At 37.3% G+C, this 16,615-nt stretch overlaps 1 protein-coding gene across 11 annotated transcripts in view; it reads right to left on the minus strand.

The window, feature by feature from the left end:
* The window catches only part of TTLL5 (tubulin tyrosine ligase like 5), a 302,536-nt gene that overhangs the window by 273,731 nt on the left and 12,190 nt on the right, over positions 1-16,615 (minus strand). For 10 of the 11 annotated variants that reach the window (XM_068542242.1, XM_068542226.1, XM_068542235.1 and 7 more), the window contains exons 4-5: positions 8,115-8,197; positions 6,298-6,404 (exon numbers count right to left, since the gene is read on the minus strand). In XM_068542242.1, the coding sequence (XP_068398343.1) occupies positions 6,298-6,404; positions 8,115-8,197 (190 nt within the window). The remainder of the gene's footprint in view (positions 1-6,297; positions 6,405-8,114; positions 8,198-16,615) is intronic. The other variant, XM_068542248.1, reaches the window with a different exon arrangement.

Consider the following 16,615-nt stretch of genomic DNA (forward strand, 5'->3'; position numbering starts at 1 on the left):
TGGGTAACAAATCAAGCCTTGGTAAATTTAAGAAAATTGAAATCGTATCAAGTACCTTTTCCGACCACAATGCTATCAGACTAGATATCAATTACAGGAAAAAATCTGTAAAAAATACAAACACATGGAGGCTAAACAATACCTACTAAATAAACAAGAGATCACTGAAGAAATCAAAGAGGAAATCAAAAAATACCTAGAAACAAATGACAATGAAAACATGACCACCCAAAACCTATGGCATGCAGCAAACAGCAGTTCTAAGAGGGAAGTTTATAGCAATACAATCCTACCTCAAGAACCAAGAAAAATCTCAAATAAACAATCTAACCTTACACCTAAAGCAATTAGAGAAAGAAGAACAAAAAAACCGCAAAGTTAGCAGAAGGAAAGAAATCATAAAGATCAGATCAGAAATAAATGAAAAAGAAATGAAGGAAACAATAGCAAATATCAATAAAACTAAAAGCTGGTTCTCTGAGAAGATAAACAAAATTGATAAACCGTTACCCAGACTCATCAAGAAAAAAAGGGAGACGACTCAAATCAACAGAATTAGAAATGAAAAAGGAGAAGTAACAACTGACACTGCAGAAATACAAAGGATCATGAGAGATTACTACAAGCAACTTTATGCCAATAAAACAGACAACCGGGAAGAAATGGACAAATTCTTAGAAAAGCACAACCTTCCAAGACTGAACCGGAAGAAATAGAAAATATAAACAGATCAATCACAAGCACTGAAATTGAAACTGTGATTAAAAATCTTCCAACATACAAAAGCTCAGGACCAGATGGCTTCACAGGCAAATTCTATCAAACATTTAGAGAAGAGCTAACACCTATCCTTCTCAAACTCTTCCAAAATATAGCAGAGGGAGGAACACTCCCAAACTCATTCTACGAGGCCACCATCACCTTGATACCAAAAGCAGACAACGATGTCACAAAAAAAGAAAACTACAGGCCAATATCACTGATGAACATCGATGCAAAAATTCTCAACAAAATACTAGCAAACAGAATCCAACAGCACATTAAAAGGATTATACACCACGATCAAGTGGGGTTTATCCCAGGAATGCAAGGATTCTTCAATATAGGCAAATCAATCAATGTGATAAACCATATTAACAAATTGAAGGAGAAAAACTATATGATCATCTCAACAGATGCAGAAAAAGCTTTTGGTGAAATTCAACACCCATTTATGATAAAAATCCTCCAGAAAGTAGGCATAGAGGGAACTTACATCAACATAATAAAGGCCATATATGACAAACCCACAGCCAACATCGTTCTCAATGGTGAAAAACTGAAACCATTTTCACTAAGATCAGGAACAAGACAAGGTTGCCCACTCTCACCACTATTGATCAACATAGTTTATGAAGTTTAAGCCACAGCAATCAGAGAAGAAAAAGAAATAAAAGGAATCCAAATCAGAAAAGAAGAAGTAAAACGGTCACTGTTTGCAGATGACATGATACTACACATAGAGAATCCTAAAGATGCTACCAGAAAACTACTAGAGCTAATCAATGAATTTGGTAAAGTAGCAGGATACAAAATTAATGCACAAATATCTCTTGCATTCCTATACCCTAATGATGAAAAATCTAAAAGAGAAATTAAGGAAACACTCTCATTTACCACTGCAACAAGAAGAATAAAATACCTAGGAATAAACCTAGTAAGGAGACAAAAGACCTGTATGCAGAAAACTGTAAGACACTGATGAAAGAAACTAAAGATGATACAAACAGATGGAGAGATATACTCTGTTCTTGGATTGGAAGAATCAATATTGTGAAAATGACTATACTACCCGAAGCAATCTACAGATTCAATGCAATCCCTATCAAATTACCAATGGCATTTTTTACAGAACTAGAACAAAAAAATCTTAAAATGTGTCTGGAGACACAAAAGACCCCGAATAGTCAAAGCACTCTTGAGGGAAAAAAGCGGAGCTGGAGGAATCAGACTCCCTGACTTCAGACTATACTACAAAGCTACAGTAATCAAGACAATATGCTACCGGCACAAAAACAGACATATAGATCAATGGAACAAGATAGAAAGCCCAGAGATAAACCCATGCACCTATGGTCAACTAATCTATGACAAAGGAGGCAAGGATATACAATGGAGAAAAGACAGTCTCTTCAATAAGTGGTGCTGGGAAAACTGGACAGCTACATGTAAAAGAATGAAATTAGAACACGCCCTAACACCATACACAAAAATAAACTCAAAATGGATTAGAGACGTAAATGTAAGACCGGACACTATAAAACTCTTAGAGGAAAACATAGGGAGAACGCTCTTTGACATAAATCACAACAAGATATTTTTTTGATCCACCTCCTAGAGTAATGGAAATAAAAACAAAAATAAACAAATGGGACCTAATGAAACTTAAAAGCTTTTGCACAGCAAAGGAAACCATAAACAAGACAAAAAGACAACCCTCAGAATGGGAGAAAATATTTGCAAACAAATCAACGGACAAAGGATTAATCTCCAAAATATATAAACAGCTCATGCAGCTCAATATTAAAAAAACAAACAAACCAATCAAAAAATGGGCAGAAGACCTAAATAAACATTTCTCCAAAGAAGACATACAGATGGCCAAGAAGCACATGAAAAGCTGCTCAACATCACTAATTATTAGAGAAATGCAAATCAAAACTACAATGACTACCTCACACCAGTTAGAATGGGCATCATCAGAAAAATCTACAAACAACAAATGCTGGAGAGGGTGTGGAGAAAAGGGAACCCTCTTGCACTGTTGGTGGGAATGTAAATTGATACAGCCACTATGGAGAACACTATGGAGGTTCCTTAAAAAACTAAAAATAGAATTACCATATGACCCAGCAATCCCACTACTGGGCATACACCCAGAGAAAACTATAATTCAAAAGGACACATGCACCCCAATGTTCAATGCAGCACTATTTACAATAGCCAGGCCATGGAAACAACCTAAATGCCCATCGACAGACGAATGGATAAAGATGATGTGGTACATATATACAATGGAATATTACTCAGCCATAAAAAAGGAATGAAATTGGGTCATTTGTAGAGACGTGGATGAACCTAATGAGACTGTCATACAGAGTGAAGTAAGTCAGAAAGAGAAAAACAAATATCGTATATTAACACATATATGTGGAACCTAGAAAAATGGTACAGATGAACTGGTTTGCAGGACAGAAACTGAGACACAGATGTAGAGAACAAACGTATGGTCACCAAGGGGGGAAAGCAGCTGGGGCGGGGGTGGTGGTGTGATGAATTGGGAGATTAGGATTGACATGTATACACTGATGTGTATAAAATGGATGACTAATAAGAACATGCTGTATAAAAAGATAAATAAAATAAAATTCAAAATTTCAAAAAAAAAGAGAGATTTAAAAAATTTTTTTAAATAAATAAATAAAATAAACTCTTGAATGCAACGGTATGTCAAAATCAAAAAAAAAAAAAAAAAAGGAAACACTGAACCAGAGGATAAGAGAAACAACAAATTCTCCTACAGTTACCCAATATTAGTGGTCTCCAAACATTTTTGCTTGGTACTCCCGATACAAATTTTGGGAAACTATGTATCCTCTTAGTTGGCATCTAAGATTTTTCATCATAAATTTAAAATGTTCCAAAGGATCCAATGAATGGCAAATATAATTTTAAAATAAAACTATAACAGTATCCTTTTAAGTATATTCAAGGGAACCTAAATAACATCAGGATTCACTAGCCACTGTACATTTTAAAAGTACTACAAAAGAAAAGGCTCTTTTTGTCGGTAAATTTTTCACTTTTTACAATACTATACTTTTTACTGAAAGTAACGTATAAACAGGAAAGTACACAAATCACAACTGCAAAGCACGATGAATTTTGGTCACCTGTGTGAACACCACTGAGCACAGAACATTCCCAGCACCCCAGAAGCCTCGCCTACTCCCACTCAGACATCCCCCAATTCACTTTTGCTGTTACTTCTTCCATTCCATTTCCCCCAAAGAACAGCTTAGCCTAACAGAACATATTTAATGCTTGTAAGTCTTTTATATTATATTATACCTTCTCTACAATGAAAATATGTATACAAATTACGTTTAATATTTTTTAATTTCCTGTGATCATAAGGCTGTACTTGTTATACATATATTGACCTATCATTGTAAGAACATAGTACACAATTCATCAAAACACCGTAAATATTATAAATTTTTATTAAAATGTACATTATACTAACATCAATTTCTCCATTTTGATAACTATACTATGGTTATAACTGATTTAACATTAGGAAAACTGGGTAAAGGGCACATAGGAACTCTATATTATTTTTGCAACTTTTCTAAAAGTCTAAAATTATTTAAAATAAAAAATTACATAAAAAGAGTACACAATAATATTGGAAACATTTCAAGTGTTTGCATTCCTCTTGCATGTGAGTTAGAAGTCTTTGGATTGAAAAAGACTTCTAACTTCTGGTGCTATGTATTTTCTTAGAAAATACATAGCACCAGAAGCCACAAAGTATACTGCATTTAGGTAATGGATTATTAATATTCCCAAACATACATGTATAACACATTCAAAGAGAAGTGAAGAAAATATAGGTTAGAATTTATTAATACTGACTGAGTCCAAATTGAGGTGGAATTCCTATACACCTACAGGAATAGTTCAAAAACTTTGAAATAAATAATATACTACTAACAGGAATTAGGAATGCAGCCTCTACTGTGAGCTATTTTAAGACTGTTTAAATACCTATTTAAAATAGTTGCATCTGATTCACTTCAAGCACCCAGTCACACATTTAGAAAACCAAATCCACATCTTCCAGGCAGTAAGGAAGAAAATAAAGTTTAAATTATTTTCTGCCCATGAAGCTCAGACATAAAATAACACTGGAACTTGTTATAAAGATTCAAAATATACATTTATCTAAGATTATGAAGAAACTATTTGACATTAGAGACAGCATAGGCTGGGTATTTATACCCACTGACTGAGTATAAGACAGTAGAATTGAATAATCAAGAAAGAGCCTTCGTTTCTAAAAAATGAGGAGACAAGTATATGAAGTGACTGACAACAAAACTTGTTAGCATGAGTGAGTACCTGGGGCATAAGTCCTGGAAATAAAATATAACTCAACCACTGAGCCAATAAGAAAATTCCTATTAGATTTGCATCTCTTCATTAGACAGATGAGATTAGCTGCCCTCTTCTCCAATAGGTCAGGTATCTCTCCATAGTTGAAAATTACTCACTGCTAGAATAATGCAGGGTTTCAGCATCAATTCTATTCCTATTTTCTCTTTCATAGATGTAAACACTGAGAAACCTTGTTCACAAATATAATAGCTAACACTTATATAGTGTTTACTATGTGGAAGGCATGTGATGTTCTAAGCACTTATTAAATCCTCACGATAGTCCTACAAAGCGTGTGTCATTAGTACCTTCTTTTTACCAATGAGGAAGCTGACGCTCAGAAAGCTCACTTGCCCAAGATCAGTCAGCGGAACTGCGATCTGGGCCCAGGTTAGCTGGCTACAGAGCCTGTGCTTCTAGCCACTAGGCAATATTGCCTCTCTAGGCTGACGTTAACCAATGAGACTGGCAGAAGTTTAATATAGCAATATCATTCAATTCTTTGAACTCTTTTCTAATTATATGTCAAAAGTCACAAGATGACCTATCTTTAAATTTTATATTTAATGATCTATCAGCTGACAACTTGATTATGTCCTTCTTCAATTCTGTTAAAAGCAAAGAAATGGAAATCATTATCATGCAAAAAGATTTGTTATGCTATTACCTGAATTAAACACCAATATTTTTGTTCCTTTCTTTGCAACCCTTGAAATTTTTACACCCCAGGACAATGCACCATATTAAGATTCTAGGTGGGCTGTTCTTTTATAAAGGGAAAAAACAGTAACTATGAAAAAGAAGGTGAGAAGGGAGAACCTATCCACATGAGGGGCTCACAAGCAGCTCAATTTTAGGAAAGAGAATCTATGGGATTTGCAATCCAGAAGTAGTGTATTTTAAAACCATCCATCCTACAGACTCCTTGCAAAGTCTTCAGGTATGTCCAGGGATGTGAACACCTCAGTTTCATTTGCAGACTCCTGCCCTATATCACAGACCTCTTTTTTTTTTTAAAGGATGTTAATTATCTCTGCTGGCTACATGCCTCAATGTCGGGTACCTTTAAATGGAGCAAAGTAGCTACAAGAGCATTACCTGGGAAAGTGATTAACCTTTTGTGCTTCAGAGAGGGTGCGAAGTAAAAAGGGCTTCAGGTGGGATCCTGTCCACATTAGGTTATAGTCAGTGCTGCTTGGGTGAACCTAAGGGCAGATAAAAAGACAAGATAAGAAACACCAGAGGGACTTCCCTGGTGGCGCCGTGGTTAAGAATCTGCCTGCCAATGCAGGGGACATGGGTTCGAGCCCTGGTCTGGGAAGATCCCACATGCCGCGGTGCAACTAAGCCCGTGCGCCACAACTACTGAGCCTGTGCTCTAGAGCTCGTGAGCCACAACTACTGAGCCCGCGTGCCACAACCACTGAAGCCCGTGCACCTAGAGCCCGTGCTCCACAACAAGAGAAGCCACTGCAATGAGAAGACTGCGCACCACAACGAAGAGTAGCCACCACTTGCCGCAACTAGACAAAGCCCACGCGCAGCAACGAAGACCCAACGCAGCCAAAAATAAATAAATAAATTTATTAAAAAAAAAAAAAAAAAGAAACACCAGAGACAGTCCCTGGAAGAATGATGGAAGTAAAAAGTCATAGAGATTTTTCATCCACAGAGCACTCACAGGGGCGGGCCAGTTAGGATGTGAGCCTAGTAAGACAAAAGCTGAGTGTACAGAACAGAGGGATAAGCAAGTTTAAAGAATGAGAGAGTTGGACAAGTACCACATGCAAAAAGTAGAATTAATCCTTTTATAGAAGTCCATGATATCTCTAAATATTCTTGCATATCAAAGTGAGAGATGAGGACCCAACCCCAAAACTCCCTTCTCAGACTGTCCTTATATCCTTGCAGATGCTGGGTATAAAGTGATGATCAGATCTAAAACCTTATAGTAGCAAACCAACTTAGAATTCATTCATTCATTCATTAGAATTCATTTGTCCATTCATTCAACAATTATGTACTCTCTGCCTCTGATGTGACAGGTACCATGTTAAGCCCTGGAAATAAAACAGCAACAAAGACAGTATATAAACTGGTATCAGAACTTCCTCAAAATGTCTACTTCATACCTCAACCTAGGATAAGAAGCGAGCAACCAGACTTTTATCAACTGTCTCAAAATATCCACAGTGGAAGTCCATCCAGCATATTTGCCTTTGCCTTTTGATGTCAAATCCCCATTTTCCCAATTTTCTTTGGGAATAACATACTCCTTGGTTTTAAAGGACCTGGCAATCACCTGCCCCTCCCTTCCCCCAAGGAGTGGACCCTTGACCCAAGCTAGGCCAATCATTCTATCTCCAGAATATGCTTCTTGAGCAGAGAACAAGGACAATGAATGCAGTCGATTCATTCCACAGCAGTAAAGGTGGTCTTAAAGACTTCTGTTGCCAGATCCCTGGAGCTATTGCATTCTCTCTTCTTCCAAAGGTCTGCTTTTTCAGCTTTTCCTCTGGTTCTGCTAGCCATTCTATGTACATCTTTACCATAAATCCCTTTTGGTTTATGTTGGGCAGAGTCTGTTTCTGTTGCTTATAATCAAAGAGGTTTAATTGGGTATTAGACAATTCCTTATGGGAAACTCTGCCTCTAGCCCATGCCTAAAAACACAGCAAGGAAAAAAAAAATTTTTTCCCTAAAAAAAACCCTCACAAAATCTTGTGGAAATGTTTTCCATGTATTTCAAGGAAAAATTGGTAAAGTGACTCAGAGAGTCAATGCAAGTTCTACATCATCACTAAGGACTGGTCCCGTGTACTTTCTAGAGCTGGCCCTGTTAGCTGACAGTCAGTTAAGTGGCTAGGATTTTCAGCTTTTGAGCAGATAAGGTAAGGTAGTAAAAATGAGCTTACTTCATGAAATCCATGGGCTGTCAGGATGCTGCGAACCAGGCGACTGTCTGTTCGTACAATCTTGTAAGACAAGTGATAACGTTCTAAAGAAAAACACAGAATCAAGTTCAGTAACCAGAAAGTTAACTATAGAGAAAGAAATAAAAGAAATAAACTGTAAGATGGTGGCTGGCTTAATTACACTCAATAACACTATACTGCTATCCTTAGGCTACTATAAGTAGGTTGAGGATTATTTTGGACCAAGGGTCCTAAACCTGAGATTCATTGGCTGTCACTAAACATGGATGGGGGCGGGCAGGGGAGGAATGACATCCTTGTTTTCACCAAATTATACTTCCAATTTAACATTACCTTCAATTAGGAATGTAGGCAACAAAGGAGAATAGTATTAGCAATGCCTGTGACCCTGCCAACAACAGATGTCAGGTATTGTAACACTCTTTTACAGTTGTTACAGTTATCTCAAAAAATCACCTATTCTCAGGAGTTCTCTGGTGGCCTAGTGGTTAGGACTCCGGGCTTTCACTGCCGTGGCGCAGGTTCAATTCTTGGTCGGGAACTGAGATACTGAAAGCTGCGCAGCGCGGCCAAAAAAAATCACTTACTCCCACAGTATTTAAAAATTATGGCAGTGAACAGACCTACCACTAGATCACGTTATTTAATGTACTAATAAAAGGCATACATATCACAAATTTGGTTTTTAAAAATATTTTGAGAACTACACTTCAATACAATTTATTTTCTTTGTAGTCTTACATATTTTTAAAATACACTTAAAAAACATTATTCTGAGAAGAGACCCATAAGCTTCCCCATACTGCCAATGCCACCCACTGCACCAAAAAGGCTAAGAACGCCGTTCTAAATAGCCCTCATGTGCAACAATGTTGGTTACCAGCATATCTTACACCAGAGGTTATAAACTGCTGACACGAGGGCCAAAACCAATCTGCAGACATGGTTTGTTCGTTCCTCCTTGTGCTTTAAAAATAAAATTGAGTTAATTGTTAACCTTTTGAAATTGGAGGAATTCATATAAAAATTTAGATTTCTGGACTTCTCTTGAAAACCCTGACAACCCTGGGCTCTCTCTCTGGCAAGGCAAGAGTCAACCAGAGAAGTGCAAGTGCTCCCTGCAGGACAGGCAAGCGCTGTCCAGTTCAGCACCGTCCCCACCTGACCTGCTTCACTCATTCTTATCTCCTGCCAGGCCCCTGAGAGCATTCTGTGCTTGTGACCCCTGTCTAAGAGGAATGTCTGTAATCATGTGAGGTTTCTATATATCCCCAAAGACTAAAGTTTTCTCTGGCGCATTACATTCAATCTCTTTCTATGCATCACTATAAACTGTTAGCTAAGAATTCTACAGAACGATTTTTTTAAAGGACTGCATACTGAACCATTTCTGAGTAAGTATAATACAGAAACTTATAGACAGGCTCCGGAACAAAATTCAGCCTCTACAGTCACAGATAAGCATTTCGTTTTATAACTTTATGTGAAAATATTCGTAAATCCCTGCTGCTACTTGCCCAGCCCTGGCAGGAACACCATGCCAAGCAGACACAGGAGGACTGGAATGATAAGGCCAGACACTCCATACTTCTCATTCTTGCGGCAAACTTTGAAGCCCAGTTACAAGGTTTTCCCAATGGTCAATCACTATTATGTTGTCTTTGCAATATTTTTATAAGAAAAACAGTGCAGAGTTTAATGTAAGAAGCAGCACAGTGCACTGCTCAAGAGTTCGTGTTCTAAGGTTTCCTAAAGCTTACCTCTATAAAAACAATCAATAGAAAGAGAAATTAGCTGAACTCTGTTTCATTCTAGCAATAAGCAATATTCAACCATGGATAAATGAACCAATTAATTTTGTAAACGCTCAATTCATATTATGAAGAAATTGATTTTTTTTACTTTTATGTTTATTACTTATGAAAATTTTAATTTATTCTTATTCTTTTGCTCAACTGTATATTCATTAAGATTGTAAGATAGCTCAATCCAGGACACATTCAATCTTTGGAGATATATGAACATAATACATTTAAAAAGATATAAAAAAAGGAGTTGGTGTTCTGATTCCAAGTTGAGGAAGGAAAGTACAAGATAGGTGTGGAATATCTTGCTATGCCAAAAAAGAGGACAGTCACAAGGATTGAGAACGTGTCACAAGGATCTTGAAGGGGCTCCCCAAGGCCAACTTTGAGGAAATCGGAATATAAAAATGAATACTGACAGAAAAAGATTTTAACTCACTTATAAGAAAGAAAACAACCCATGAATCCACACTGATAAGAAAGTGAGAAGGTATACTACTGGTTTTCTAGGTCAGAAGTCCGATACAAGTGTCATCAAGGCATTGGCAGGACTGCGTTCCTTTCTATAGGCTCTGGGTAGGGCCCACTTCCTTTCTTTTTCCAGCTTCTAGAGGAAAGCTGCCCCTATTCTTCTTCTATCTTCAAAGCCAGCAATGACAGGTCTAGTCCTTCTCACAGTGCATCAGTCTGACTCTTCTTCTGTCTCCTATTTTAAAGGACTCCTATAATTACATTGGGCCCACTTGAAGAATCTCCTTATCTTAAGGGTTAGCTGATTAGCAACCTTAATTCCATCTATGACCTCAATTCCGCTTTGCTAAGTCAGGTAACATTTTCACAGGTTCTGGGGACTAGGAGGTAGACATCTTTGGGAGACTATTACTTTCGCATAGAAGGGAAAGCTCTTCTTTACAGAAAAGCCAGCTAATAAATGTAGAAGGAAAAACTGAAATAGAAAATCACCATTTTACAAAAACTGCAATAGTAAGTGATTCAGACAAGAATCAATGAATACCAACAGTGAGAGACTACTGGAGAACAGGATATTCATACATCTCAAAATATCACCCCAGAGAATGCTTTTAACAAAGGAGAAGGGTACCTTTACAATGAAGCAATCTGGTAAACACTATCTTAACCAAATGATCAAACTTGTCATCACCAGTAATGCAATATAATGACATCATATGCTTTCTAATGTGATACACTGAGGACATGACTTCATTAAATGATATTCCTACAAATTTTTTTCAACTTTTTTATTCTTTTTAACCTTTTTCAACCTTTTTTAACCTTTTTAATCTAAACATGTGGAATCAACCTGACAAGCCCAAACTTAAGGACATCTGCAAAGCAACTAGTCTGGAATCTTTAAAAATGCCAATGTTATGAAAGACCAAAAAAAAAAAAAAAATCCAGTAAATGGTTGTAGATATAAAGGAGACTAAAGAAATATGACAACTAAATGCAATCTCTGATTGGATCCTGGATTTGAAAGAAAAAAAAAAGATAAAGGATAAAATTGGAACAATTGAGGAAATCTGGGCAGGGATTGTATATTAGATAAGAGTGTTTTAGCAATGACAGATTTCCTGAGTGTCATCAGTGTACTGTGGTTATGGAGAGGATGCGCTTGTTCTTAGGATAAACAAGTTGAATAAGGTATTTAGGTCTGAAGTATGTGAACTAATTTTCAAATGGTTCAGAGAGAGAAAGAAGGGTGAAGCAAACATGGCAAAATGTTAATAACTGGTGAAAGCAAGGAAATAGTATACATGAATTCATTGTACTATACTTATAACTTGCCAGACGGTTTTTTTATTTCTTTAAATAAAATGTTCAGAAAACTAAAAGAAAACCAGGTCTTTTTCATTATGATAACTGATCACTGACAGCTCCATTTTTGCACATAAAAAGCCAAAGCCTCATCAACTGCTGGGGACCAGGACTGCGCCCGATTCTCTGACTGTTCTGCAGTGCTTGCCCCAGGCCACAGAGAAGATGATCAGTCAGGTGTGTGGAAAAATAGAGAATGATTACGTGGGGACTGGGGGAGAAGGGGAATAATAAAAGAAAGAGTATGTCTCTGGAGTCAAACTGCCAGGGTTCAAATCCTGGCTCTACTACTTCCTGCCTGCTGTCTTAAATAAGTTATTTAGTTTCACTATGCTCAATTTCCTCACTTATAAAATGGGGTTGATAACAAAGGTACTTATCTCACAGGGTAGTTAAAAGCACTAAATCAGTTAATACACGTAGAGCTTTTAGAATAGGAAAGCTTGCTGATATGGGAATTCCCTGGCTGTCCGGTGGTTAGGACTCGGCGCTTTCACTGCTGTGGCCTGTGTTCAATCCCTGGTTGGGAAACTAAGATCCCGCAAGCTGCAAGGTGCAGACCCCGAAAAAAGAAAGCTTCCTGATACATAGAAAAAAATTTTCATACAGTAAAAAAGTAAAATAGCTACTAATACATATATAAATACATAGTATAATACACAGTAAATTATACATTTTATATAGCAAGTTAAAAAATAAAAATGCTATTGATACTCTTTTCTCCTACTTCTCCTAATGTAGAAGTAAAATGCAGTCATCACTGCGCTCAGTGGCAGACCTGATTCTCATGGTATGCAAGCAGTGACCACCTACTTCTTTTTTTTTTTTTTTAATAAGTTTACTGATTTATTTATTTTTGGCTGTGATGGGTCTTCCTTGCTGCATGCAGGCTTTCTCTAGTTGAGGCGAGCGGGGGCTACTCTTTGTTGCGGTGCACGGGCTTCTCATTGCGGTGGCTTCTCTTGTTGAGGAGCACGGGCTCTAGGCGCACGGGCTTCAGTAGCTGTGGCATGCAGGCTCAGTAGTTGTGGCTCGCGGGCTCAGTAATTGTGGGTTGGGGGCTCTAGAGCGCAGGCTCAGTAGCTGTAGTGCACAGGCTTAGTTGCTCCGCGGCACGTGGGATCTTCCTGGACCAGGGCTCGAACCCGTGTCCCCTGCATTGGCAGCGGCTTCTTAACCACTGCGCCACCAGGGAAGTCTCTGGCCACTTAACTTCTAATCCAAACCAACTAACTATAACCCAACTCAGATACACTGAACATGTTCTAAAAGGGGAGTGCGAGAGAGGCAGGGTGGAATGATGGAAAGCAACTGTGACTGCTATAGGGATTTTACCTGCATTCATGCTCTGTGTCCAACGGCCCTACAACCAGTGATGCTGCTTACCAGCACATATTAGACCAGAGATTATAAAATGGTAACCCAGGAGCCAAATCCAGCCTATAGACACAGTTTGTCCATCCCTCATGGTGTTTTCAGTATAAAGTTGAATTACTTGCTAACCTTTTAAGATTGGAAGAAGTCACATAAAAATCTAGATTTCTAGGCTTCTCCTGAAATAGCTGGTAAGCCTGGGCTCCCTCTCCCTAGCGAGGGTCAAATGGAGAACTGCAACTACAAACTGAACCTGTTCAACTGTTCCTGACAGAACCACCTTCGCCATGTTTTCTTCCATAAAAAAACAAGAGGCAGGGCACGGTCCTGCTAGCAAACTGCAAAACACCCAACATCTAAGCCTCTGAACACACACGCATCTCATCAATTCCACTATGAGACTGTAGAATTTCCTCTTCAACAACTCACATGCATCTCAGGGGACAATCTGAAGAACTAGGACCCCTGGTAAGTTCCAGGACTGACTGTAGCAGAGTAAAGACAATCAAGGAACCAATAATCTAACTGTCAGCACAGAAGCACCTAGGAAGTGGTGAAGTGCCCTAAGGGGTTTGGTCCAAACTAGCATGGGAAACTAGAATGAAGATAAAACTAACATTCTTTTGACTTTAGAATACAAGAATAACCCCTTCGATGGCAACACAGTGTATCTTTGCCTTACTGTCAGAAAACTGGGTCCTTATGTGCACAGTTGAATATGGCTGTCACTAGCCACATGTAACTTGAGCACTTGAAATGTAACTACTGTGACAAAGGAACTGAATTTTTCATTTTATTTAACTTTAATAAATTCTAATTTCAATTTTAAAACTGATACTCAATTCAGTTATTGGAAAACTTGTTTGGAACAACTTGAACATAGGAATTGACTACAATTTCAACTATAACATTTATGAAGTCTAAATACAGACCAAATGCTTCCAATGAAAATTTTGCACCATATGGAGATGTACTAAAAGTGTACAATACACATGGGATGTAAAATATCACAACGATTTTTTTATGCTGAGTAAAAGTGGAAATGATAATTTGGATTAAATAAAATATATTATTAAAATTAATTTCACCTATTTCTGCTTACCTTTTTTGATAAGGCTACTGAAAAATTACATATACAGCTTGCATCATATTTTCTGTTGGACAGTGCTAGTCTATACAAATCCAAATTTATGAAACTGACACATTCAGAGGCAAAATACAAAATACTTCATTCTAGGAAAAGATTAAATTGAAAATATCTGTTTCCCTTAAAACGCAATCCCAGGACTTCCCTAGTGGCGCACTGGTTAAGACTCTGTGCTCCCAATGCAGGGGGCCCAGGTTCAATCCCTGGTCAGGAAACCAGATCCCACATCCTGCAACTAAGAGTTCGCATGCCACAACTAAGGAGCCCACGTGCCACAACTAAGGAGCCAGCAAGCCGCAACTAAGGAGCCTGCCTGCTGCAACTAAGACCCAGCACAACCAAATAAATAAATAAATAAATACTTTAAAATAAATAAATAAAATAAAATAAAATGCAATCCCATTTACATGTTCAAACTATATACAATTTTGAAAAAAACATGGATATGGTGAGAAAAAAAACATACTCCTGGACTATTTCACAAATAAAGCATATGAAATCTTATTGTATCCACAATATTAACAGTGAATTCAATGAAACATTTAATAGATAACAGAAAAAACAAGGTTGGAATCTAACACTCTAAGATCGACAGAAGATAACTAATGCCCCAGATACACTTCTCAAGGGGATTTAACTCAGTATTATGATCTGAGCAGATCTATGTCAGCTATTTAAGAGAGAGAGAGAAAAAAAAAAATAGACCAAGAGTGTTTAACAATTCCGAAATCTGAGGTAGCAACTAACAAAACTCATTCAAATTGTTCTTTTCATAAAGGAAGGTGAAGAAAATTATTAAACCTCAAGGAATTGGGAATATACAGAAAATTCAAAAACGGAGTTTGAGAAAAAAGTTTAGTGGCTTCTTCCTTAAATACAGGAAGATGTATAGGAAAATAATCCAAAGACTTATAGGTTCTAGAAAATAGTGATTGCTTGAATAATGGCACGATTACATTGATGGATGCTAATTTCCAATAAATGTTAGGTATTCTAAAAAGGAAGGGTCTATTGCCACAGAATACATGGATTCATTTATGTGACAAACAAACCAAAAGAAGTATGCTGGGGGGGAGGATTATTTACTTCTGTTGTTTTTACGCACCTTTGATGTTTTGACTCTAATCATATTTAGTGGGAGATTCTCAGCAAATGTTAGTAAATCTTCAGAGACTCCAGCTTCAGAGAACATGAATGAACCATGTCCCTTTAAGTGGTAGCCTAGCAACTTGCTGAGGGGATTAGAACACCACGACCCTTGGGGAGAGAGAAGAATTCAAATCCCAGAAGCAGGTGCTCACCGTCCTTTGAACTCTGGCTTATTATGGGGCAAGGACAGACCTTAAAGTCATCTCAAGGTAGAGCAGATCCTGTTCAACAAACAGAGTAAGCAGCACAAGTTTTGAATGCCTACTGTGTGCTGAACATTAGTGATCTCATTCTTACAATGCCTGCAAGGTAGCTATTATCTCCATTTTACTAATAATGAAATGGATTAAGAGAGTTTAAGTGATTGCACAAGACTCACAGCTAGTAAATGCCAAAGCTGGGATCTGAAATATTGACTGAGAACCCATGGATAGACTCTTTCCACCATATCACACAAAAGTTTGGATCCATAGTATGTAACCTTTGAAGACAGCTACAGGCTAACACCAGGATTCAGAGCACTGCTTAAAGTCAAAGAGGAGTGGAGATAAATGAAATTAAGAATAGAAAAACAATAGAGAAAGTAAGCAAAATAAAAAGTTTGCTCTTTAAAATGTTTCTCAAAATTGACAAACTTTTAGTTAGACTGACTAAAAACAAAGAGAAAAGATTCAAATTACTAAAATCAGAAATGAAGGTGGGGACATTACTACTGTATTACAGAAATAAAAAGGATTATAAAAGAATACTATGAACAACTGTATGCCAACAAAATTAGATAAACTAAATAAAATGGAAAAAAACCTAGAGAAACACACAAACTACCAAAACAGACTCAATAAGAAATAGAAAATAGAATAGACAAGTAGAGGTTGAACCAGTAATCAAAAACCTTCCAACAAAGAAAAGCTAAGGACTAGATGCTTCACTGGTGAATTCTATCAAACATTTAAAGAATTGACACCAATCCTTCTCAAACTCTTCCAAAGAGGAGGAAGGAACTCATTCTATGAGGGCAGCATTACCCTGATACCAAAGCCAGACAAAGACATCAAAAGAAAAGAAAATTACAGAACAATATCCCTTATGAATATAGATGCAAACATCCTAAACAAAATACTAGCAAACCAAATCCAGCAGCATATTGCAAGGACTATATACCATGCTCA

This window comes from Eschrichtius robustus, chromosome 1 (genome assembly GCF_028021215.1).
Source record: "Eschrichtius robustus isolate mEscRob2 chromosome 1, mEscRob2.pri, whole genome shotgun sequence".
In the NCBI taxonomy this organism is placed as follows: domain Eukaryota; kingdom Metazoa; phylum Chordata; class Mammalia; order Artiodactyla; family Eschrichtiidae; genus Eschrichtius; species Eschrichtius robustus.